At 38.3% G+C, this 27,371-nt stretch overlaps 1 protein-coding gene across 1 annotated transcript in view; it reads left to right on the forward strand.

Annotated features, from left to right (window-relative positions):
- The window catches only part of LOC140232989 (leucine-rich PPR motif-containing protein, mitochondrial-like), a 56,604-nt gene that overhangs the window by 10,501 nt on the left and 18,732 nt on the right, over positions 1–27,371 (forward strand). Inside the window, exons 4-21 of the mRNA XM_072313098.1 lie at positions 690–811; positions 4,381–4,526; positions 6,481–6,519; positions 8,192–8,279; positions 8,822–8,926; positions 10,603–10,642; positions 13,238–13,392; positions 13,794–13,905; positions 14,606–14,643; positions 14,923–14,992; positions 17,065–17,186; positions 17,658–17,748; positions 19,076–19,142; positions 19,433–19,521; positions 21,138–21,244; positions 21,735–21,887; positions 24,238–24,345; positions 25,671–25,810. Of these exons, the coding sequence (XP_072169199.1) occupies positions 690–811; positions 4,381–4,526; positions 6,481–6,519; positions 8,192–8,279; positions 8,822–8,926; positions 10,603–10,642; positions 13,238–13,392; positions 13,794–13,905; positions 14,606–14,643; positions 14,923–14,992; positions 17,065–17,186; positions 17,658–17,748; positions 19,076–19,142; positions 19,433–19,521; positions 21,138–21,244; positions 21,735–21,887; positions 24,238–24,345; positions 25,671–25,810 (1,792 nt within the window). The remainder of the gene's footprint in view (positions 1–689; positions 812–4,380; positions 4,527–6,480; positions 6,520–8,191; positions 8,280–8,821; positions 8,927–10,602; positions 10,643–13,237; positions 13,393–13,793; positions 13,906–14,605; positions 14,644–14,922; positions 14,993–17,064; positions 17,187–17,657; positions 17,749–19,075; positions 19,143–19,432; positions 19,522–21,137; positions 21,245–21,734; positions 21,888–24,237; positions 24,346–25,670; positions 25,811–27,371) is intronic.

A 27,371-nucleotide genomic window follows, 5' to 3' on the forward strand; every position in this document is an offset into this window, starting at 1 on the left:
ACATTTACATCTAGGACAGATGATTGTTGGAATCTTTACTAATTCTTACAATCACTTGCAATGTAATGGTTGGTGTTTACTGGTGAACTATGTACACTTCATCTGTTTTTGTTACACTGTGAGTGTATTGAGTGGCAATACATGTATTGACATTTTTTTTTTGAAAGTGAAACAGTATTACCATGTAACAACAGAAACTGTTGATTTACGTCTAAAATGGACATGTATAATGCATATGAAATGTGAAAGTAACCCTTTGATAACATGATTTCAATTGGGTAACAATAAAAATGTGAAATATTACCCAAAAAGGTATGCCAGAAGTATTGCAAACTTTGCGCATGCACAATCATGATAGCCATGTGATGTTTATTAATCTATTGTATACGTGTTTATCAGACCATAGCAGTATCCACCATGTGCGAGTCACAATATAACTGATCAGTGTACTGTACATTGTAAAATCGTTGCCAGAACGAGCTCAAAAGGAACATAGGAATGTCATAACAATCTTTTCTCCTTTTTTTTTATTGACACTGAGGGTAATGAGCAGAGTTCTTTTACAATGTATTCTGTACTGTTCCATGATTTTGCTGAATGACTTTACCTAGCTGCTTTTGATTATTTGTGAAGAACTGTATCAAACCTGTATTTGCATGATGCCTTAACCTTACTCAATTTCTTACTAGGTTCAATTTATGATGTCACCCACTACAATGCTCTGCTGAAAGTTTACCTCCAGAATGAACACCAATTTTCACCCACTGATTTTCTGGCCAGGATGGAGTCATGTGGGATTGAGCCAAACAGGGTAAGTGCCCGCCCTGTGTTATGTTCTCTGGAGTCAAACACAAATGAAAGGCAATTCTCCCTATGGCAGATAACTCTCTGAATCTGAATGCGTGTAGCGTTCTAATTTTTCTCTTTTTTTTATGCCTCCGCCACGAAGTGGTGCCGGAGGCATTATGTTTTCGGGTTGTCCGTCCGTCCGTCCGTCCGTCCTTCCGTCCGTCCGTCCACCCTTCCGTCCGTCCGTCCGTCCGTCCTTCCGTCCGTCCGTAATGAATTTTGTGGACAAGGTAACTATCGGAACCTGTTGAGGTATCCTAATGAAACTTGGCATGTATGTGAATTAGGGGGTGAAGTTGTGCCTATCAACTTTTGGGTGCACATGCTCAAGGTCAAAGGTCAAAAGGTCAAGGTCAAATACATAAAATTTCACTATTTCCACCATATCTATTGAATGCCTGAAGATATTTTCTTGAAACTTAGTGTATACATGTATTACCCAATTAAGATTCTCTGGTGAAAGTTTGGGTCATGAGGTCAAAGGTCAAAGGTCAAAAGGTCAGGGTCAAATACATAAAATTTCACTATTTCCACCATATCCATTGAATGCCTGAAGAGATTTTCTTGAAACTTAGTGTATACATGTATTACTCAATTAAGATTCTCTGGTGAAAGTTTGGGTCATGAGGTCAAAGGTCAAAGGTCAAAAGGTCAGGGTCAAATACATAAAATTTCACTATTTCCACCATATCTATTGAATGCCTGAAGATATTTTCTTGAAACTTAGTGTATACATGTATTACCCAATTAAGATTCTCTGGTGAAAGTTTGGGTCATGAGGTCAAAGGTCAAAAGGTCAAGTAAAAATATTAAAACTTCTTTTTTTCTCCGTACCTTGGAAAATTGTTCAAGGTATCTTCATGGAACATAGTATATACATGTACTGACTGGAAGTGATTATCTAGAGAATGTAGGGTTCATGGGGTCAAAGGTCAGGGGTCAAAGGTCAAGTGCAATACTTCAAAATTTTACTATTACCTTCATATTCATGCAATGCCGGCAGGGTTATTTTTTTACACTTGGTGTATGCGTGTGTAACCTAATAGAAATTCTCTGGAAAGTTTTTTTTTTTCTCTTTTTGCCTCAAAGGTCAAAAGGTCAAAGATCAAGTGAAAGTGCTGAACTAACTTTTTCCTCCATATCTCGGAAGTAGCTCAAGTTACCTTGAAACTTAGTACATATTATGCATGTTCTACCTGAAAGTGATTATCTTATGAATTTTAGGGTCAAGGGCCAGATGAAAATGGTAACAATTTACTATTCAATTCAGAAATTTCACTTTTTCTCCACACCTGTACCTTGAAAATTACCCAATGCCTAAATGTATGAATGGGTCAAAGTCAAGTTAAAGTCCTTAAATCCCTAGATACATGCTCTCTTATTCATCCAATTAAACCTAGGTCAAGGAAGGTGAACATTCAACACATTCGTGACAAACTTGTCATTCCAATATTTTGCCAATTTTGTGAAAATGTAATCACACAGTGTCCACATGTACTATCTAGACTTATTGGGAAAATCATGCATTATGGCGGAGGCATACCAGTCGCCAAAGCGACATTTCTAGTTTACCTTTAATTCTTGGGATATAAACTACCAGTTATGAATGTGTGATGTGTAAATGTACACTTTTATGCATATTGAACGGCAAAGTACTAGCTAGTATTTGTAGATCGTATAAAAATCTATCATAAATTTGCGAATAACAGTTATTTTCTAATCTGGAACTTTACATTTGATAAATGGGATTCTTCTGTGAAGCGGCCCAATGCTGGGCCGATGATGCCAAACAACAAAATTATGAAAAATATCCATAGATGAAGGACTTGACGTGGGTGAAGTTCCCAACAGACAAAGTTCAGCATAGAGTGTGGAAAAATTTGCTTTGCAGGAAAGACCACTTTGACCTGAAGTCAAACTCGCGTATTTGTTTGAGACATTTCCAGAAAGCAATGTACGATCAAAAATCGTAAACTTCGTAAGATCTTTGGTACCATTTTCCAGAACCGCAAAACTGGAAGTATACGTCCCAAAAGTGATCGATCAGATATCAGTATCGTGAGGTGTTATCGCTTGATATCAGCTATATGCAATAGGGAGAATTGTAACTCTCCACCTATATGGAGACAGCTATCCATATTGAAGTGCGTCTAAGTCCATGTGGCATGGTGGTCAGAGTATACAAGTATGTTTTCAATAAGATAATTTTGGCATGAATAAGAGGAATTCAGGTAAAACAAAGATATCAGACCCACCTTAGTTAACACATAACTCTTCCTTTTTATTACACTTATACACAGGAATATGGAAAAGTGATTGTAGAATTTCCCTGGAAGATTGCCGACTGGAATTTACCTTGGTGACTTGTTCTTAGTTTCTTGCACCTTTCTCTTATTATACCTCTGTCTAAAGACAATGGGCAAGGCTAGAATTTGGTTAATAAGTCAGTATGTGTGCATGGCTTTCTATCTGTCACTTGCTATGTAACCATTATATTTTCAGAACTTTGTGGTTAATTTGACATTAAACCAAGATGAAAGGGCGGTGAGTTGGCTCAGTCGGTAGCGCGTCTGCCTCACGATCACGCGGCCCGGGTTCGAACCCGAGTCTAGACTGAGCAATGTTGTGTGTAAACATACCGTCCCCTCTAGCAAGAGGCAAAACACTCTGTCCCTCGGATAGGACATAAAATGGAGGTCCCGTGTATGAGAGAGTCGCAGCTCATGCACGTAAAAGATCCCGCTTCATTCATTCATCGCAAAGAGCAGGGTGTCTAACCCGGTGAAGTGGTCCCACCCCACATCCAACTGGACCCCATGGAAGACCAGCTTAGTGTAGCTGAATATGGGCTATCCAGCCATCTTCACAGATGGAAAATGAACAACAACAACAACAACAACATGAATTGAAACAAAGCAAAAGAGAATCCAAGAAATACTCCCGCCAAGGTCACAAGAGTAAGGCCTATAGAAGATATGAAATGTCACAATTCCATGCTTGGACTTTAGTCATGTGTTGCAGTGGATCAGAGAAACATTCACTTGCAAAAAGATATCATGATATGATATTTTGTTCAAATCACAGTAAGCTTCGTGTGTGTGTGTGTGTGTGTGTGTGTGTGTGTGTGTGTGTGGTAAGTATGACTTTGCATATCATGACACCAAACCCTTGTGTGTCTACCTATTCATTGAGATTCACATTTTGCTAATATTCAAGTATTATGACTGGGCCCTATTTTATGAAGAGTCGAAATTGATTTTAAAGTTGATTTCAACTGTAAGTCTATGGCAGCCTGCGTGGTAAGGAAATTTTAAATCAATTTTATCTTTTGATAAAATGGGGTCCTGGGCCCTGTTTTATGAAGAGTTGAAATTGATTATATAGTTGATTTCAACTGTATGTCTATGGCAGCCTGTGTGGTAAGGAAATTTATAATCGATTATATCTTTTGATAAAACGGGGCCCTGGTCTAGTAGTAAGTCACATAATGTGTATAAATGTTTTACTTCTGGCCTGGTGGTTCCTACATAGATAACCTACCAGCGACTGATCAGTGCTTACTGTCTGCAAGGTGACATTCAGGGTGCTACCAAGATTTTGGAGTTCATGAAATCCAAAGATCTTCCAGTCACAGAGGGTATCTTCAATTCTCTCATCACAGGTCATGGAAGAGCTGGGTAAGTTCACCTGTGGGCTTTTTTCCCCCTCCAGCATTTGACACAATTATATTGTAAATTATTACCTATATATGGCAATTTTACTTGGCAATTGCAGTTGATATTTTGATTGGTCGGGAAACCACCAGTTTCCGGTGGGCAATAGTAGTGGGTATTTTTCTTCTTCCAGGTTTCGCCATTAGCTTTACATGTAAACACTTTGCACAAATCACCAAGAGAAAATATGCGCAAACTGCTAGCATCCGGGCACTTGAACTCCCGGTGTTGAAAATTTGCTGTTGATGAAAGTTTCTCTTGGAGATGTTTCACAACAAAGGGCTAATTTTCATATGTTAAAGGGTGTGTACTGGTTCTGGTTGAGGTGAGGATTTAGCTTTTAACGTTTTGCGAGATATTCAGAAACCACTCTATGAGATGTCAAGGAGCATGCAATTCTAAGGGGTATCAAAAGTTTATTTGATAAAAATCAGTTTTGAAATGGCTGAGATATCCAAAAACAAGGTGAAACAAAGGGATCCTAGTAAAAGGCGTGGCCTGTCGCCTTTCATTATTATCACTTTTTTTGGGTTTTTCAGCCATTTATAAACCAATTTTCATCAAATAAACTTTGAATCCTCCTCAAAATTGCATGCTCTTTCATATTTCATAAGAGGTTTCTCATTATCTCACGTAGGAATGTTCAAAACATGAATCCCCACCTCAACCAGTACTGTGCAGTCCCTTTAACACGTAAAATTAGAGTACGATCGCTGCACCGTGTGTAGGTATGTGTCTGACTGTGTGCGTTGGCTGGTCCATGCACAGCATACCTGAGTTTCGTGACAGAAGGCAGATTCCCACGTTAGCACGTAAAAATAGAGGACGATTGCTGCAACAGTGTGAACTGGCTGTTAAGCGCCACAGGAAGTTTGTTTCCGTAAATTGGAAAGTTTACATTGTAATGATTTAAGTTACTGCTCAAGATACCTAAAATGGGTAATGATAAGGATATGGACTGTCTACCTATACTTGTGGGGGATACAACATTAATTCTATTGATTGACAAATTGCCCTACATTGACGTACATCAATTCAGTGCTTATTAATGTTGATGTAGGGCAATTTATCAATCAGTTGCAATGAAAACATCTTGACGGAAGAATTTCATGAATTTGAATAATACAATTCTAGATTGGGCAATAAATGTCGAATCCCTCAAAAGTAGACAGTCCATATTATTGTAAAATGGATTGCATTTCTGTGAGGGAAAATTTCAAGTTTGATATTTTGATTGGGTTGAATTCAAATCAACTTTTATATTTGATATTGAGATTTTTGTGTATCCCTTTACCCTTTACATCATTGTGTGTGTAAAGAAATATATGTGTATGTATGTATAATAATATATATATATATATATCGCTTTGGTGACAACACCTTGTATCTGCAATTTTGGTTAAAATGACTTATTTGGATTAATGGTCAAATAATGGGTTAAGTAATGTCCTGTCCAAATCCCAACTGTCTTACTCCAAAAATGAAGCCACCATGGCATGTCAAAGGAAAGGCTATCACATTCGCCACAGTGCTTTGGCCGCCATGTTTTTTGGCTCTCCTGAACATTTGACATTTTTTAGATACGAGGTCTTGTCACCCCAGCGACGATATATATACACACACACACACTTATATAGATGTATAGATATAGATATTGTTCTACAGATAAATGCTGCATGTAAATGCTGTTCATGATATATATGTACTATATATGTTGAATAAGTAATCATTATGAAATGAAATGATTACATCCTGATCTGTGACTTTTACCAGAATGCAAAAATACTTCTTTTTTCGGGGGGGGGGGGGGGGGGGGAGGGGATTGGCCCATTTTTTATGGCATTATGCTTTTAATAGAGTGCTTTGCTCAAAATATTGGGTGTGTTGATATTGTTACTTTTGTCCTTCTAATTGTCAGAGATCTGGAAAATGCGAAGAATATCCTGAATGTGATGAGGTATGTATAACAACATATATATTATGTTAATTGTGTGTGTGTAAAACAAGGACACACATACGAACTTTACATTTAAACCCAGGACACACAGAAAACCAAGGATGTCCTCGGTATGCAGACCATTCCAAACAGTCTGCTTTTGAATGCCTTTGGATGTAGGGGTACATGCTTGTAGGTCCTCGATTAGCATTATTGTAATAAGTCCTCGGTTGGATGGTAATAATATACGAATGAGTCCTCGGTTGACAAGAGTCCTACATATTACGCAGGTCCTCGGTTATGTGGTAAAATTCTTATGGGTTAAACAGGTCCTCGGTTTCCACCATAGACGTGTATGTGTGCTCGTGTGTGCTTGTTTTTATGCGGTTCTGTTAAACCTCTGTAATTGAGGTAACAAGCATTGATTAAAGCCTGTTATCACTTCAGGGAAGCTCTCAATTGCAACTCTTTAGGTTATGATCAAAAGTGTTGTAAAGACATTTAGCTGTTGGCAAAAGTCATGATTTACACAACTGTCCAATACCAAATATTAGATAACTAGAGTACTGTATTTTCAATAGCAGCATTTATAATACCGTTTATATAGCCTTGTGCAATCAGGGAAAGGAACCTAAAAAAAAAAGAAAAAAAAAAAGAGTTTCCAACAAATAAGTGGGATTTTTAAACCTGAACTTAAAAATCATGCATGACACACAGCCCATGCAGGAAGTAGATATCATATTATATAATCAGCTATCATTCAGTTTAACATTAAAGATAATTACAGAAGTAATCAAATCCAATAGAACTTTCTTTATAGCCTCATGTATTCAGTCCTAGTTGAAGATTTTTTTTTTTTTTACTCAAGCAAGGTTGTTTCTTCATCGTTTCAGTCCTGGCTAGAGAGATTTTTATATCTTCAGTGAATTTGTCACTGAACTTCCATTCCCTTGAGAACGGCGAGAACATGCTTGCCGAAACGTCAGGATTGGGTATGCCCTTTTCAGGGCCACACACTTACCCTAGAAAGAATACATGGTTCACCATGAAACCTTCTACCACTCACTGAACTTCCCTGCAAGACAATTGCTTTGCTGAATGATATGTACAGTGCTCGTATACGTGATATATGGATTTGTCAATTCATTGCTGTTTCTCACATGTGAGAAAATTTACATGGGTGGATGTTCTTGTAATAGGAGTTGAAATTCTCAATATATTTTGCAATTAATACAATGCCTTATAAATGCAGGTTTTGATACCAGTTAGAATTCTACAAGAAGTTTCTCCCACTGAAAATTATTTTCTAATTTTTTATTTCTGATCTATTGTCTTGTTATCAAGGCATTGAAAAACATACTTTCTGGAGAACAGTTTCATTTTGATATCTACACTGAAATACTGATAGTAATGTTTACTGACACTGTGTTATGGTGCTAATTATGTGCCAGAAGTAAAATATTGCTGTTTTGTTGAGAAAGGTTAAGATACTAAAGATGTGGTGTTAATCTCATTGTATGTAAACAGAATCTGATCTGCACATTTTGTATTTGAAATAGTCAGATCTATAAAGTGTATAATGGTGCAAAGCCAGTAAGATTTTCACCATGTGTCCTACAGACAACCCTACCTCAATATTTGTACACTTCAAGCTAAGTTATTCCTGCTTCTCAATGCATGCTTTTTATTGCAGGAGTGTTGGACTTGAGGCCAGCTCAGACACTTACACAGCACTGATGTGTGCTTATGCAGAGAAAGGAGATGTAGAAAGCATAAATGAGGTAAGACTTTATCATTGCTGATTTTATAATATATCATGTAAATCTGTTATAGATAGATTTGTCCATCAGATAATCATTGGTGTGATGTGTTCTTGATTAGGAATCAGTGACAGTTGGATGTTCAGGTTAATTGGTGATAGAGATAACAGCAGAATCATTCTAAGGAACATATTAAGAGGACAAAGTTTAAGTATGTATTTTTTTTTAAATGTTTATCAGTAGAAAAAAATACTGCAGCAACTTATTCTTTTTCTGCAGCTCATGTATGAAATATGACTCAGAATTTATTTCACACTTGGTCTGGTTAATATCACAGCTGCTGTGAAACATGAATGAATTGGATACAGCTTTGTGTTGAGAGTTTTATTACTCAACATTCTAACATTAAATGTGGTGACCTCTCGTGTATTTCCAGTAAAATGGAGACTCATTCTGCAATAGATATATCAGATTCCTTGTTATTAGAAACTTGTGTAGTTAAAGGTGAAACAGGTGTTGGTATGAGTAAGTTTCATTTGTTGTTGTTGTTTTTCTTTTTGTAGCTGTCACAGGAATTAGAGTCTTCTTCACAGAGTTTATCAGGACGGTGCTATCTGGCTGTTGCATACAGTTTGACAACATCTGGACATGGTCAACATCTTTCTCAGGTATTACTTGTGCTCTCTTGGTAAACTGTTAGTCTTGTTTGTCTTTTAATTTTCTCAATTTTAAGTGATTTATGAGAGAATTATCTACGTACGAGGGTATTTCTGCATGTTAGTGTCCTTGAATGAATGAGGTAAGACTATACTCGCTGCCAGCAGCATCAGGCCCAAGTATGTAAAGCATTGCATAAAAAAATGTTCATTACACAAACCTGATTTCATGGCCAACACATTATGTGATGTACGATTCTCACATGTAGAGTTTCTAAGAATGTTTGATCTTACCTTTATGAACTGTTAAAGATGTTTGATTGTATACATGTAGTCGCTTGGTCTCTTGATGTGGTTAATTTTTAGCTCACCTGAGCCAAAGGCTCAAGTGAGCTATTTGCGATCGCCCTTCGTCCGGCGTCCGTCGTGCGTCGTGCGTCGTCCGTCGTGCGTAAACTTTTTACATTTTCATCTTCTTCTTGAAAACCCCAAGACCGATTTTCATCAAACTTGGCAGGTAGCATCCCTAGGGGGTTAGGAACTCAATTATTTAAAAATGGGCACCATGCCCCACCCAGGGGGCTCCCAGGGGGGCCCAAACCCCCCAAAATTAAGGAATCTGTAAAAATCTTCTTCTCTAGAACCAGAAGTGATAGAGCTAAGTTAATACTATGAGTTAGTACATTGATGACTGTAGTTTCAAGTTTGTTCATGGCAGAATCAGGGGTGCCCCCCTTGGGACCCAGGGGAGGGGGGTGGGGAGGGGTCCTAATGGGGCCTAAATTATACATTTTCATCTTCTTCTTGAGAACCCCATGACCAATTTTCACCAAACTTGGCAGGTAGCATCCCTAAGGGGTTAGGATCTCAATTTGTTATAATGGGCACCATGCCCCACCCAGGGGCCCCAGGGGGGCCAAACCCCCCAAAATGAAGGAATCTTTAAAAATCTTCTCTAGAATCAGAAGTTATAGAGCTACACGTAAGATAATACTATGAGTGAGTACATTAATGACTGTAGTTTCAAGTTTGTTCATAGCAAATCCAGGTGTGCCCCTCTTGGGGGCAGGGGGGGGGGGGGGGTTGGTTGGGAAGGTCCAAATGGGGGCCTGAATTGTACATTTTCATTTTTTTTCTGAAAACCTCATGATGGATTTTCGTCAAACTTGGCAGGTAGCATCCCTAGGGGGTCAGGATCTCAATTTATCAAAATGGGCACCATACCCCACCCAGAGGGCCCCAGGGGGCCCCCAATCCCCCCAAATTAAGGAATCTTAAAAAATTTGGGCCCTTATTGTACATTTTCATCTTCTACTTGAGAATGCCTGGTCAAATTTTAGTAGAGCTGTGAATAATTTAGATTAGTGACTGCGTGAAAGGTGAACTTGCGATACTCAGGTGAGCGCTAGACCCGCGGGTCTCTTGTTCTGAAATGTCTGCATTCAGTGATGTTTCAAAGCTGTGCAGTTTTAGTGACCAAGATAAAATAGTAATGATGATTAAAAAGACAACATTGTTCAGCCTGCCATCATTCCTACCACAACAGTTAAACTCACTAAAGATGCCGTAGCAGTTGGTGACTGTGCATGTTTTACTGTCAGTCTCATTATTCTGTCACAATGATGTGTTGCTTTCATGTACATTCCTTTTAGTGTTAATCAGTATAATGTCATGTATTTGATTTTCAGATACTGGAGAAGATTAACATAAATGCAGCATACATTCCAGGTTTGTATCTGTGTAAGATAATATGTGATACATGCCTGACAGTCAAGTGTTAACAGTCAGGTTAGGATATTTGGAGGATATTTATTAACATTAATTCATACATTCCATGGAACAGAGGAATGCAGCCCTCATTCATTTATACATTCTGTGACTGAAATCTGCCACATGCCATGTGATGTGCCTTATTCAGCAGCCTGAGTGTGTCTCTAGAGATTATCTTTATCTGATTGAGAAGAGAGTATGACCCTATGACCCCGTTTACAGTGCGAGGCTCGGCCGCAGCCGAGCCGCGGCCGAGCCCGCCTTCATTTCAGTGTAAACGCGCAAAAGGCCAAATGCGGGGCCAAAATTGGCCTCGCATTTGGCCACACTCTGGGGGTGGTCTCGGCTGCGGCCGAGCCGCAGCCAAGCCCGGCCTTTTCTCAGTGTAAACGCAAACTGGGCCAAATGCGCGGCCAATTTTATTCTGGCTTCCAAACCCTCTGCCCGTACTATTTCGTTATTCAGGATATTAACCCCCTCAACGTCGAAAACTAGTATAGTTTAAGGTGGTTTTGTCCTGCAAAGGATTTTTCCTTCGGCAAAGGCCTTTGCCTGAACGGTGACTTTGTCACCATGGAATCCAGTTGGCAAAGGGTCTGAAAACCAGACTATACCAAATTGCGTTTGTTTACAAGCAGAGCGCCACTACGACAAAATATTGAAAGGTTTGAATTAAAAGCGCGGCCGAGCCCGGCAGTGTAAACAGACAAAATTGCGGGGCTCGGTCCCGCAATTGAGGCTGGGCTCGGCCGCGGCTCAGCCGCGGCTTAGCCCAGCCCCGCACTGTAAACAGGGTCAAAGTCCTTTCTAGTCTTTCTTGACTACATGAAAATGTTGCATACTATTTAACATGTTAGATGCTTAGACTGGGTAGTCAGTGCTTATTTAACCTAGCAAGTGAGCCCAGTATGATTAGTCATCCCAGTGAAACCAGTCAATATTCTACATGTATCATTTACAACCATGTTTGTGTATACATTGAACGTTTGTGTCCTTTGTCATTAATCCATTTTACCTAGCTGATTAAATCTTTAAAGGGAAGATAAACCCCAAGAACAATGTGGATTGAGTGAAAGCAGCAACATTAGTAAAACACATCAGTGAAAGTTTGAAGAAAATCGGACAATCGATGCAAAAGTTATGAATTTTTAAAGTTTTGGTGTTGGAACCGCTGGATGAGGAGACTACTAGAGGTTATGACGTATGAGTGGACTACAATATCAAGAAAATATAAAGAAAATACTACAAAAATCCATTTTTCATGAAAATTACAAATTCCATCAACTTGATATTGACATATGTTAAGGGTAGCAATTATTCCCCCTGCTTTCTGAAAGCGGTTGGGCCACTGCTCTTTCATAATTCTAGAAAAGTGAATTTTTGTTGAATATCCTTTATATTTTCTTTGTATTGTTGTCCACTCATACGTCATATCCTCTAGTAGTCTCCTCATCCAGCGGTTCCAACACCAAAACTTTAAAAATTCATAACTTTTGCACCGATTGTCCGATTTTTCTCAAACTTTTACTGATGTGTTCTACTAATGTTGCTGCTTTCACTCAATCCACATTGCTCTTTGGGTTTACCTTCCCTTTAAATACAAACATGCACCTTCACATGACTAAATCATTGATGTCTTTTGTTCCTAGAACTTGGTATTCTGGGTTGTTGTTTTTTTTCTGTAGGTGAAGGTGCAGTTGAAACTATTGTTGATGAAAGCTGCCTCAAGTTTATCCTCAAGATTGCAGTATTTTCTATTTGAGATTCCAACTATCATTAATAATGAAGCATATCAAATGCTACTCATAAAGCCTATATTCCTTGACATCATTATGTACTTCCTGTGCTATCAATGAAAATGAAAATATACAGATACTCTGCTACCCCTTTTATTGTCATATTTTGTCATGTGAACATTCATTTTTTTTTTTTGGGGGGGGGGGAGGGATGAGACTTTGTGGAATACGGAGCTTAAGATTTGTGGCGTGGACATTTGAGACGACGCTTGACCTGGATGTTCTCCTTTTCCCTGCATCGTGCTGAAAAGTAGCTTTAGATTACGCTGAGACGCAACCTATAAAAAATAAAATGGCGCCCCCATATGATCAGTGCATGAAATAGCTCTCTATGTCGTGAATTGAGCGGACTTAAAAATTGCACAGAACGCGTAGTGAAAACTCAGACGACGCGAGCTATGAATAGATTGACATTGATACGCGATTTTGTGCATGCTCAAAACAGGTTTTTTTTTCCCTCTGAACGTCCCCGTTACGAAAATCTAGAGCTCCCCCAATTTCTAAGTTTCAAGACGTAAATGTATTTTTATATTTTTTTAAGGTTATATAGCAAAAGTATGTTGTAATCCATGAGGACTGGGATTGTAGTTCATTTTGCATGGAGTGTATTTGTCCCATTTTTTCCTCCTAAAAAAAGAATAATTCAAACCTGAAGGAAAGGCTGATTAAGCTTATATATATTTCATTACACTATTTTTCTTTGTAGTAAATCATTTGAAAGCAAAATGTTGTGACTTGTCAACTCTCTATGGTCCAGATGCCATAAACTTGGCCCTAAGCCTGATGACAAAGGGTGAGGTTGCTGCAGCCTTTGAGATTGTGAAACTCTTTGAAAACATCCGACCAGAGGTAGCTTCTGAGCCTCTCAATCAGGGGAGCTTCTTCATTGACCACGCTGTAGAAATGATGCTGGTGGGTACTGTCATCACAAACTTGAGTTTACCACATACTATCAATCCTTTGCACATACCTGTAGACACGAAATACTCTTACATGTGTGCATATTGATACTTTTCAGTGATACTGTGTTTTTGTACATACAGTGGACTCCACTATAACGAAGTCCTCAGGACAGGCAGTTTTCTTTCGTTATATCAAAATTTTGCTATAACTTAACAAATAAACAGTAAAAATACATAGAGCCGATAATATTGCAGCCTGAATTTTTATTTCATTGTAACTGGAATTTTGTTATAACCATGTTTGTTATAACTGGAGTACACTTCATAGTTGTTTACTGTATTTCAAAGATAGGTTAATACTCCTTGCTGCCCTTGAAAATCTTGTCATCTCAATGTCACATATCTTCATAGCCTCATGAAGAGCTCTTCCGTTACCTGGATGAGATGAAGTCGTCTGGTCTGCACTCCACTCCTTACATTGTTGCTCTTCACTCCACTCTGCGCAGAGCCAACAAGACTGGAGGTGAGTCTGGGTAAAACATTGTAGATTACATTCATGTCATCTCTAGTCAAATTGTATTAAAAATACCTTACTTGGTTGTAGATCATCTGGATGGACAATTGATTTAATCAAATGCAAAATATAGTTATAATTCGGTTCCATGACATTTGCTCCAGCGACAATTGCTCCCATGTGATATCTGGCATAGTAAGCTAAACATAAATTTACCTACAAACATAACCCTAATCCTAATCCTCACATCAAACTAGACATAATCCCTATAACAACCCTAATCCTAAGTTCTGGAGAAAATAAGACTGGAGCAATTGTCGCAGCAGCAAATGCGTTGTATCACCATATGATTATACCCCCACATACACAAAGTGTATGAGGGTGTATATAGGAATCAGTGTTGCCCTAACTTTTCAATTTGTAGTTCATATGTTAGCAGATGACCCATTTTTGTAGAAGGGGTAATCATTGCTATGATTAAAAAACAGATATCTAATATTCAATTTTATTGCTGACATGCATTCTTTAAATGATTTTTTTTTAGGGGTACTGTTGTCAAGATTAAAGAAAATGAGCATATTTAGATATTTAAATATCATGCAGAAAGGGTGAATTTTTTAGAAAGTGGACTTTCTGAGTCTTTGTTGAAAGCTGCAATTTGAAGTTCCTTGCTCTGATAATTTCTGTGTCACTAATAATCTTTTTACAGATTATGCATTTGAGATCATGAAGAAAATGGTTGAAGAGGTAAGTAATTCTTCTATATTTTACAGATCATAGGGTCTATTTGTGCTTTGTGCACTCTCAAAATGATTGATTTTGGAATGCTTTTTGAAGTATAGATGTAGCCACCTATTTTTGTCAAAAGATGACATTCTGTGATTTCTTTGTAATCATTTTATGAGTCATAAATTTTGCAACAAAATTGTCTTTTACATTGTGTTTTGTTATTGATTTCTAAGGTGTTAAATGATTGCTCAAACTCATACTAAAGAATGCTTAAAGCATGATGTTTGATGATTACAGGGCATTCCAGTGAGATCTCACTACTTCTGGCCTCTCTTGGCAAGGCATCAGGCTTCAGGAGACAGAGATGGTAAATCACTCACATTCCTTTCACTCTCATTGAGTTATTCTTTTCTTCCTTGCTGTGTGATATATTCAGACTGTGAAAATTCATGACCGATGCTGGTTTCGAGTAGCTTACTAGGCTACTTCAGGCAATCAGGCATCACTCTTGTTGAGTAGATTCTACCTTATGAAGTGAGAGGCATTCTTCTGCAGAGGGTATACATAGGCTAGTCACCACTAACATATTTATTTTGATGGAGGTCATAACATACTGGTCAAAAAATCAAATGAGTAAGTCCTTTCCAGGTCCATAGTCATCCTGGAACGATATCTACATGGTGGTAGACTGCAAACCAATGCAGCCTTAACGACTCACAATGGCTAGTCTACAGGAAACATTAATCTCGGTCAAACTCCAATAGAATACCTCAGAGTTGGCAACATTCAACTTCAAAGTATTTGACTTGACCCAGTTAATACCTTCAACACCAGCTTCAAGTCTTGAATAAAAGTGATTGATCCATCTGACTTGATTGAAAAAACAACAACACACAGTTAGGTATAGTGTGAATGGCATAAAGAGACTTTACGTCGATATAGGGCAATTTGTCAATCAGTTGCAATGAAGAGACCTTATTTTTTCATTGAGTTGCAACACTACCGTTCTTAAAAAAAAAAGAAAAAGGAAAAGTAGTTCCTTTCTTTACATTGTATATTATGGTCTTAACATCAACAATGTATAATTGCACTGTGTTGATGCATGTTGTTGTTGTTGGGTTTGTTGTTGTTTTTGTCTGTGCTACTGAAGTTTTGTACTTACTGGCTGGCTGGCTAGCATGTTAATCTGAGCTTGAAACCTATCTTCAGATCTCTGATTTAAAATGTGTTTTTATGCCTCCGCCACGAAGTGGTGCCGGAGGCATTATGTTTTTGGGTTGTCCGTCTGTCCGTCCTTCCGTCCGTCCTTAATGAATTTTGTGGACAGCGTAACTAAAAAACCTTTTGAAGTATCCTAATGAAACTTGGCATGTTTGTGTATTAGGGGGTGAAGTTGTGCCTATCAACTTTTGGGTGCACATGCTCAAGGTCAAAAGGTCAAAAGGTCAAATGCTTAAAATTTCATTATTTCCCCCATATCTATGCAATGCCTGAAGATGTTTTCTTGAAACTTAGTGTATTCATGTATTACCCAATCAAGATTCTCTGGTGAAAGTTTGGGGTCATGAGATCAAAGGTCAAAGGTCAAAAGGTCAAGTAAAAATGTTAAAATTTCACTTTTTTCTCCGTATCTTGGAAATTGTTTGAGGTATCTTCATGGAACATAGTATGTATGCATTTACTGACTAGCAGTGGTTATCTAGGGAATTTGGTGTTCTTGGGGGTCAAAGGTCAGGGTCAAAGGTCAAGGGCAATACTTCAAAATTTTACTATTTCCCTTATATTTATGCAATGCCAGTAGGATTATTTTCTTTAACTTGGTGTATGCATGTATAACCCAATAGAGATTCTCTGGGATTTTTTTTTTTTTTTTTTTTTTTTTGCCAAGAAGGTCTAAGGTCAAAAGGTCAAAGATCAAGTGAAAGTGCTGAACTTACTTCTTTCTCCTTTTCTCGGAAGTGGCTCAAGTTATCTTGAAACTTAGTACATATTTATATATGTTCTGCCTGACAGTGATTCTCTTATAAATCTTAGGGTCAAAGGCCTGATGAAAATGATAACAATTTATTGCTCAATACAGAAATTGCACTTTTTCTCCATACCTTGAAAATTACTCAATGCATAAATTCATTAAAGGGTCAAAGTCAAGTTAAAGTTCTTAAATCCCCAAATACATGCTCTCCTATTCATCCAATTAAACATAGGTCAAGGAAGGTGAACATTCAATACATTTGTGACAAACATGTCATTTTAATATTTTGCCAATTTTGTGAAAATGTAATCACACATGTACTATAAACCTATTAGGAGAATCACGCATTATGGCGGAGGCATACCAGTCGCCATAGCGACATTTCTAGTTAACAATAAGACACTTTGTGTAAGGAGACTGTAAAGACAGCAGTCACTAGAAGAGCTGTCTATCTTACCATCCACTAGGTATCCTGCAGACTCTGAAATCAATGAATGAACTGAATGTGGATCCGTCGTCTGAAACATACACCAGGTACATCTTGCCTGTCTTGGGAGATTCCTTGGAAGCCATCAAATCAGCTTTGGCTGTAAGTACAACACATTTAGCTCACTTATTGAAGATAGGAAGAGAAATTGTAATCTTATGTCATCAAAATTCAGTGATATTTGCTAATGCAGGAGGATGATTTTCTGGATTTTATTCACAATTCTAGATTTATGTGAAATTTATCTGACAAGGCAGTATAGGAATTTCATTGAATATCTGTTCATTGAAGGGTATCTCTTCCCCCCCCCCCCCTTTTTTTAACGTCAGTACTTAAAAATCACTGGACATCAGTGAGATAGATATGTGACAGTGGACAACATTAAGACTCTTTTCTACCTCTTCTTTTAGCATTGCCTGAAGAAATTTGTTAGATGAACCTTGCAACATGAGAATCAATGCAGGTCCTGTCTTCTTAATAATATTGATCAGAAGTCATTTTGCTCTTTGATGAATAGTTGTGTTGAGGAATTATTTATTGAGAATGATTGTGACCATCACATTTACTGTTTAGGAACTTGGAGTGACAGTGGACAAGAGTCTCTTGACTGCAATCTGCCGCAGTGAAGTCAAGTATGACCGACTAGACAGTGTTGTCACCCTCAGTAAGTGGCAGATTATCACAACCATCATGATAAGAGTAAGATTGTGGGCAAATTACATGTATTTATTTCCATTCTGCACTTTTGATAAATCCTGGTCATCATCAATAACATTATTCATCATCAATAATGCATGTACAATCATCAAAAAGTGCAGAAGACACAAATAAGTCATATGAGCGAACACAAATCTTATACTGGTTTGTGAATTGGTTTTATACATGGAAACTCACATCTACAGAGTCAAGATCTTACGTTCATATCACGTGGCTTCAACACCTGAATCACTGAATATTGGCACTAAACACGCACCTGTATTATGTGGGCTATCACTTCACGTGTCCCGGCTTAGGGATTCACAACGCATGTCTTGATGTTGTTCTCGTCACATACAATCCCCTGATATGATAGACAATGATTAAAAAGCCCAACCCATGCATTTGACCACCAGCAAACCAAACTAGAGTTCGTGACGGCATTGATGTGTTGGTAGAAACCATGTGCTCACATTATTCACTGCAGATTTGTATTGGACCTGCTGGGGCCTGGATGAGGTGTAAAGTACATGTATACATATCATGCGTATACAAGTTGATATATTACAGATCGCGTCACTTCCGTACCTGGTTATGAAATTGTGGGGGGGGGGGGTTCAAAACCCTGCTGCGCCCATGGAAAAAAAAAAAGCAACTTTGACTTGTTTGATGGAAATAATATGTATTCACACAAATGTGGACATAAAATTGTATCTTCGACATAGCCAAAATTCAACATGTAAATTTCGACTTGTGAAAGATTCTTTTGACAAAATAAGTAAAGAGAAAATTGGGACTTTTCTGGAGCTTTGACTTGGCCGAGTTTTCAACTTGTGCAAGGCCGACTTAGGCAAGATTGACTGTATACTGTAAAACAAGGAATTTTCGCGTGCACTTTAATTTCGCGAATTTCTCGAGCGCCAAGATTCGCGAAATTAAAATGCACGCGAAAGTCCATGTTTACATTATATGCATTGAACGCCAGTGGCACTTCGCGAAAATTTCATGCCACGAAAAAGGCTGTCGGCTCCAATTCGCGAAAAATTCATGCCGCGAATATATCATGTTTTACAGTACTACAATGTATTACATGACTGTGTTTTTGTCTGTATTTAGCTTTAATATCAATTTCAATTTCAATTAATTTTCATATATCTCAATATAAAATGTAACAATATTTAAAGATGATACATAATATCCAGCTTTAATTGGTTGCTTTGACACGATAAAAGAAAGTGTGGTGCTTGTTGCTGTTTTTGTTTTCTGCCAACTTTGAATTACTTTTACTTCTTCAGTTGAGGATTACAAGGACTTGATTGATATTCCCCTTATCCGAGCCAGTCTCATCTCAAGCTTCAGCAGGTGAGCCCTCTTTAGTCCATTTAAAGTACAATCAGTGTGTCATCCATGTTTATAACAGCTCTTTGACCAACAAGTATTATGTTTATATGACTATATCTGTGTGTACTTCATTCTAGCAGGGTAACCACAGGAAAGGCTTAAATATAGTCTCTAAATGACATTGATCCATGGTACCCTCTATAATCTCAGAGCAAGCTATGTGTACATATGAATAAGGAGATAAAAATAGGTGTACTTTGAAGGGTGATTGGAACTTAGCTATTTGAATGTTTTTTTGTCATCTCTTCTAGGAATCCTCAAGTGAAGCCTATGGTTCATATATGTAAACACATGATGGAGAGACTGGAATTTGTGGAGGATAGTACCATTACCAAGGAGGGTAGGTCATCTCACGATCTGTATCACAGACTGTGTTTTAGCATAGTTACTATGATAACATAGTCATGCACCAGTGTGTCCTCAGAGGTATATCACGACTGTATTGGATTGCATGGTTTTTGTATCGTGTTTGTACTTTTGTATTTTTATGCCTCCGCCACGAAGTGTCGCCTGAGGCATTATTTTTTTGCGTTGTCTGTCCCATCTGTCCGTCCTTCTGTCCGTCAGTAATCAATTTTGTGGACAGCATCACTAAAAAACTATTTGAGGTATCCTAATGAGACTTGGCATGTATTTATGTTGTTGCCTATCAACTTTTGGGTGCCAATGCTCAAGGTCAAAGGTCAAAAAGTCAAGGTCAAATGCTCAAGGTCAAAGGTCAAAAAGTCAAGGTCAAATGCTCAAAATTTCACTATTTCCCCCTTATCTATGCAATGCCTGAAGGTATTTTCTTGAAACTTAGTGTATATGTGTACTACCACATAAAGATTCCCCAGAGAGAGTTTTGGGTCATGAGGTCAAAGTTCAAAGGTCACCTGAAAATCTTAAAATTTCATTTTTTTTTTTTCTCCATATCTTTCCAATGGTTCATGGTATCTTCATTGAACTTGGTATGCATGAACTGATTGGCAGTGATTATGTAGGGAATTTGGGGGGGGGGGCAGGGGTCGAAGGTCAAGGTCAACTCCTCAAAATTTCACTATTTTCCTCATATTTTTGCAATGCCAGCAGGATTTTTCTTCAAACTTGATGTTTACATGTATTACCCAAAAGAGATTCTCCGAGAAGTTTCTTGCCAAAAGGTCAAAAGGTCACAGCTCAAGTGGAAGAGCTAAATTTAACTTCTTCCTCCATTATCTCGAAAGTGACTCAAGGTATTATCATGAAACTTAGTACATAGGAAGTATTAATGCATGTTCTAACTTACAGTGATTCTCTTGGAAATTTAAGGGTCACAGGGTCAAAGGCCAGGCTAAAATGCAAATAATTTACTGTTTAATACTGAAATGACACTTTTTCTTCGTACCTTGAAAATTACTCAATGCATAAACTTATAAAAGGGACAAAAGTCAAGTAAACATCCTCAAATCCCCAAATACACATACCTGCACTCTAAGAAAATATAGGAAACCTAGTTCAAGGAAAGTGAACATTCAACACATTTGTGACAAACCTGTTTTTTCAATTTTTTGCCAATTATGTGAAACTGTCATCCTACATTGTCAAGACACTATACTATAGACCTATTAGGAGAACCATGCATTGTGGCGGAGGCATACCAGTCGCCATAGCGACATTTCTAGTTTTTTATGTGTTTTTTTTTTTTTTTTAAATCCCCGTCTCTACTTTTCCTGCCCAGTCTTTTTTTTTTTTCTCAACAGCAAGGGTGAGTTCCAACAGGCTCACTTTGATGAAAACATTAACTTTCTTTTAAGTGTGATTTTGGTTGATCTTATCAGTCCTATCGTAGACTGCTCACAATATTTTCATGCATTCTTATTTCCATATAAAAGTTGTGTGCAGTTGCTGTTACTTTTAATAAGTACGTTGGCTAAATTTTACAAGAAACACTAGTGACATAGATCAGTGGATAACTTTTACACTTGTACTTCACAGACTACTTGGGAAATTTCCTGTATGAGATCTTGTTGCATGTTCCTGAAAACAAGGCCCAGAGTCTAAAGCCCCACCTCCAGCTCCTGTTTGACAAACTTTCAAAGGAGGTGAGTGAAAATCTCAAATCACCTGTTGCTAACCCCAGGTCATGGAAGGTATGTGATGTAAGATCACGGGGAGTCATGATCAACAGTATTAGAAAACAAATACGTATTAGCAGCTACACTCTCTATTTGCTTGTTCATTGGCACGTAAACTTGTTTTCATTGTTCTTATTATCTATGTATGGCTTTGTCTTTATCTTGTTATATACTTCTTGTCGTTGAGTTTATTCACTTCTTGAGATTAACATTTTAAAGCTCACAATATGAGATTAGCAAATGAATGTATCATGTTCATAAATCTGACATGTTTTGGAATACTTGGAACTTTGAAAGCCCTCATGTGTTATGTCTTTTTGTTAATAGAGAAAAAAATAATAATTTAGCCAGAGACATGTTGACACTGCTTCTAATCATTTCCCTGTCCCCTTTGTTAGTAAATAAAAAATGGCTTGTAGAAATGATTGAGATATATTCTCTGTATATTACTCTTTAGGGACTGATGATAAACGGAATGCGTTACAGAGGCATGCGTAACCAGTTAGACCGTCTCAAACTTCCCATGCTGAAGCGAGTGGCTATGAAGCTCATCAATCCAGATGAAATCAATAGCAACCGCATCGCCAACTTTGATATTCTCTCTTCTGAGGTACGAATTGCAATCCTTACCACTACTGTAGCAATTGAAAATTCTTAAAGGGGATGGCTAGTAACTGATCAGTGGGAATCAGTGGGAATACTGAGGAATGATTGTTCCAATCCTTGTGGGATTCATTTAAGAGGACATTATATATCTACTGTTGTGTGAAAATTATTTGCTTCAGAACGGTCTCATATTCAAGTAATGTGATGATGATGATGATGATGAAACAGCATTTGTATGGCGCCATTTATCTGTTAGAAACATTCAAAGGCGCCCAGCTCCCAAAAAGTGTCACACATCATCCACAAAGTTGCCGGAAAAGATGAGTCTGCAGTGCAGACTTGAATGTATTGAGGCTGCTGCAATTCCGAAGCTGAACTGGTAGCGAGTTCCACAGACGTGGTGCAACAGAAGAGAAGGCTCTATCCCCATACATCTTTAGGCGAGTATTGGGAACATGGAGTGTCAGTCCAGTACAGCGTAGCCCTGGTCGTCGCTGACATACACTGATAAGCTCAGACACGTAGCCAGGAGACAAGTTGTGGAGAGCCTTATAAGTAAGCAGTAAGATCTTATACTGTACTCTGCGTTGCACTGGCAGCCAGTGAAGCTCACGAAGTATTGGAGAGATATGGTCAGACTTCTTGGTGCCGGTAAGAAGGCGCGCATCCGCATTCTGTACAGCCTGGAGGCGTTTGATTGATGTTAGTGGTAGGCCAGCATAGAGACAGTTGCAGAAATCCAGTCTAGATGATATCAGGGCATGGATGATACTTTCTGCAGCACCTCGTGTAAGACAGTGCCTAATCTCAGCAATCCGGCGGAGTTGGTAGTATGCTGACTGACAGACATGTGATATGTGCTTCTCCATACTCATTGCTCTGTCAAAGACTACACCAAGGTTTCTAGCCTTGTTGTTTGGAGATATAGCTTCATCACCAACTAGAACTGGAGCACCAGTGATACTACTCCTCATATGTGGAGATGAGAGCAGCAGATACTCTGTTTTCTTGTCATTGAGCTTCAGAAAGTTGATGTTCATCCAACTGCGAATCTCCTCAATGGCGGCCCCAGCAGCAGCAGTTGCACATTCTTCAGCACCTCCAACTTTGGGATCAAAAGTGAGGTAAAGCTGGGTGTCGTCGGCATAGAAATGTGCACCAAGGCCATGTTGCTCTACGATAGAGCCAAGAGGGGTAATGTAGAGTCGAGTGTGAAGAGCAATGGACCAAGGACTGAGCCCTGTGGTACTCCATAGCGAAGGGAGGTCTCAGGGGACAGCTTCCCATTGATGACTACAGCTTGTCTTCTGTTGCTGAGGTAGGACCTGAGCCACTGGAGAGCAGTTGCATCGATTCTAAAATCTTTCCTCAGTCTCTCCAGAAGGACAGTATGGTCAACAGTGTCAAAGGCAGCTGTCAAGTCAAGTAGAACAAAGGCAACTGCCTTCCTGTTATCGATTGATGTAAGGATGTCATCAGAGACCTTCAAAAGTGCTGTCTCAACGCTGTGATTCTTCCTGTATGCCGATTGAAGGCGTTCATAGAGATCATTACCTTGCAGATAAGCTGTCAGGCGACTAGCTACAATTTTCTCCATCACTTTGGCAAGGAATGGTAGATTTGACACTGGGCGATAGCTGGCTAGGTCATTGTTGTCAAGTGTAGATTTCTTCAAAACTGGCGTAACATAGGCAGATTAATGCCCCATCACTGACCAGGCACGCTAACCTGGAAACATTAAACTGCACATTACTTGAATATGAGACCACTCTGAAGCAAATAATTTTCACACAACAATAGATATATAATGTACTCTTAAATGAATCCCACAAGGATTGGAACAATCATCCTCCAGCATTCCCACTGATTCCCACTGTTCAGTTACTAGCCTTCCCCTTTGATATGGATGAGAATTACTTTTGAAACCTATTTCTGGTCATTGAAACAGATTGCATTGAATTGTGAGAGTTTACACACAATAGGGTTGTGTTCTTTGTGTATCTGTACAGTCCCATCATCAAAAACTGAATTTCAGTAAATAAGTAAAATGATGTTGAGGTCTTTCTTTAGCTGTATTTTTTTTTTCCATTTTGCGTACAGTTTCTGGGTCCTAGTCGATCTGATGGTTATAAAGATTTTATATCAATCATGCTAGTCACTGATACCTGCATTTGCCTGTATGTGAAAGCTTAACATGTATTTCCATAAGAGAACTACAATGACATAGAATGATGTGTCCCATTGTGTGTTTCCAAAGGACTTTTGGTTGCTGAGGTAATTACTGTTTTTGTTGATTAGCTGTTTTTGGCGTGAATTATGGATGTACAAAGTTTGATGATGTTATTTTCCACCAGGATGTGACAGTCGAGGAGCTGGAGAACCATTTGGTGGAGTTAAAGGAGAAAGGAGGTAACCTGAGAGGTATTCTTAGGAGACTCATCCTGGCCCATGCCAATAACAATGTAAGGAATTCTTTAATCTCATGATCCTTTCCGTTTACAGCAGGTCTTATGGTTTAGATTACTGAAAATATTACAAGGTTTACACAGGGCTGCACACTAACCCATTTTTTCTACTGGTCCGACCTGTCTGTTGGACCCATAGATACCCAGTTTTTTAATTTTATTTTTGACTGGTCCATTCCTGACAAAGTTAGTGGTCCAACAGTGTAATTTTTACTGGTCAGGGACCGTCGGACCAGTGCGAATGTGCAGCATTGATTTACATGAACTGCTATATCTCTGCTGAGCTATAATGAAAGGGAATTACAAAGAGCCAGGAGTTTTAGACAAGGACTATAGACTCAAAATAAATGTCTCCTTAAGCTGGACTTTTGAATGAAGTATCCTTTATGAGATTTAAACTTCTGCACTAGGTTTGTAGTATTTCTGTGAATTTGTATGTAAAGAATTATGATAATCTCATTAAAAATAAATAGAATGCTTACTTCGAGTGGACATACCTTTGTGTAGATGTTAGCAGAGTGTTAGTTTCTTGGATACTCCATGTATGTACTAGCCAAAGTTGTGACCTAATCAACCATTGCATTGAGTTCACCATTCATATTTTGTATATGTGTGAATAACATGACTGAAAAGTGTCTATATCCTATGATAATAAATTTAAGTGGGAGTACTGATGATTTTTTGCAGTTGGTCATACGACTTTGTGTGAATGAGAAATCGGTCAGTGTGTAACATATGATGTCACAGGTTATGATTGTAAAGCTCTATTGTGAAGCTTTCTTTTGTAAAAGAAATGATTAAGTACTGTGGATTTAAGTGATTTGGTATGCATGGGATCATGTCTTTCAATTCTCACTAAATTTGCCTGACATGGTGTAGCCTGAGACATGAGTTTTTAAGCAGCTGTTGCTTTGCCTACATGTATGATAAAGATCTTAACATTGCCTATATAATCATTCATCAAGAGTTATGCAGTAAGTCTACAACAATACTTCTGACTCTGTGTATGTCATCTTATGCAAACTCTCACCTGCATTTACTGCTTGTATTTTGTAAACTTCAGGATTTGTTATTCACCTGAGTAAAAAGGAGAAAGTCACTAGTAATCTATTCAATTCAATTCGCATTTATTTCATTCAAACAGATAAAAAAAAAAACATTCAGACAAGGTATATAAATAAATTCAAATTAACAATACAAATGTAACAGAATGTGGAGACAGCAAGAAAAACAAAGTTTTATGAGCAGCTGCCACCATAACAAAAGCATCTCATCAGGATGCCAATTTTTTTATTTATTTATTTATTTTTTTTTTCATTCAGAATGAAGAAAGAGCCATTGAGCTGAGGAGGCAGTTTGATGAGGCTGGCTATGAACCAACAGGTGCCATGTATGCCTGTCTCATTAACATGTATTGCAACAAGGAAAACTTCAGCCAAGCTCTCAAGATCAAGGAAGAATTGTAAGTGAATTTTCTCTTGCAATGATGATATTACCTACACTGCAATATATTTTTCGTTTTGTCCTTTTTTGTGTGTGTGTGTGTGAAGAAGTAAATGCTGTTTTTAAGTTCTACTATGCTTGTCATTCCCCCCCCCCCCCTCTCTCTCTCTCTGTGTCTACTCTCCCAAGATGAAACTAAATAAACACAAACATAATGTCACATTTTTAAAGAAGAAATAGATTTCAGGATAATAAGTCTTAACCCTATATAGGCTATTTATCAACCAATTGTGACCAAATTGCCATATTGCTGTCTCATCATGTATTTCATAGCAATGCACAGTCAAGTATATGATATCTATGATAATTCTTATTTTGCCTAGTTGATTATGCATTTTTCAAGGAATTCTCATTTTTTCTAGTTTTTTTATATTACTATGTTACTAATTTCTTAATGCTCTTCTTTGTTTCTTTCTCACTGTTTTATTTATTTTTTTTATTTGTAGAATAATTTGTTGTAGTCCATCACTAACAATATGAAAATGTGAAATTATTTGTCCACTGACGTTTTTAGACTATTTGGAGGATAATTTTCCTGTTACTTTTTTGTTTTCCAAATTCTTGTGTATTTCTTTATTCGTAATTGATTGTATGTTTCAATGTTTTCGTGTTGTTTTTAATGTGTTTTGTTTTCAAGGAATGTCATGTAAAGACAAGCAGAAAAAGAAAGAAAAAAAATTTCTGACAACACCTTCTTTCATTGTACACACAAAAATTATTTTTTACTATTTTTAGTGATAGTGGTCAAGAATGTGTGCATTTATCCCACTACTGATTTTTGGGAATGGGCTCTTTTAAATGTGTGTGAGATGTGAAAGAATAGAGTCATTATTTTTCAGTATGAGATCTTCTTGCAGTGAAAAAAAAAAAGAAATTATTGCAAAAAATGCTGAAGGGGTATTTAGCACCCCCCCCCCATGGCTCTTTGGGGTTAAGAATTGTTGAGTTTTGTATTTTCATTTAATGTTGTTGTATTTTGATGTTCTTCTTCTTGCTTGTGGTCTGTCTGTCTGATCTGTCATCTTGAGTCTTATGCAGTGAAGACTGCGTCCCTCAGCCAGGACCTGGCAGCAGGGGTGAGGCTACGGAGGGCAGTCCATCCTCCCGCCAGGCGATGGATGGTGCAGTCCTCTACCAGGTGATCTGCTGTCTGTATTTCCCCGCAGTCGCATCTGTCTGTCTCTGAGAGTTTCCACTGGTGCAGGCATGCTTGGAAGCGCCCGACTCCAGTGCGGAGTCGATTAAGGCGACACCAGTCCTTTCGTGGGAGGTCGCAGCCAGAGGGATTAGATGTAAGTGGCAGCATGTTAGTGAGTCTGCCTGCAGGCTGTTGCTCCTTCCATTTGTTTTTGAGCCAGGCCTTCCGACTGAGGTTCCTGTTCTCTGAGGACAGGGCTTGTGCAGTCCTGATAAAAGGCTTCCTGCTTTTGAGACGCTGTCTAGGGAGGGCAGCGTGCATCTTGGTGTGGAGGGGATGGTGTTCTTCCGTGGCAGCCTTCAGTGCTGCCTGTCTTGTAGCG

This window comes from Diadema setosum, chromosome 1, assembly GCF_964275005.1.
Source record: "Diadema setosum chromosome 1, eeDiaSeto1, whole genome shotgun sequence".
NCBI classification, from domain to species: Eukaryota; Metazoa; Echinodermata; class Echinoidea; order Diadematoida; family Diadematidae; genus Diadema; species Diadema setosum.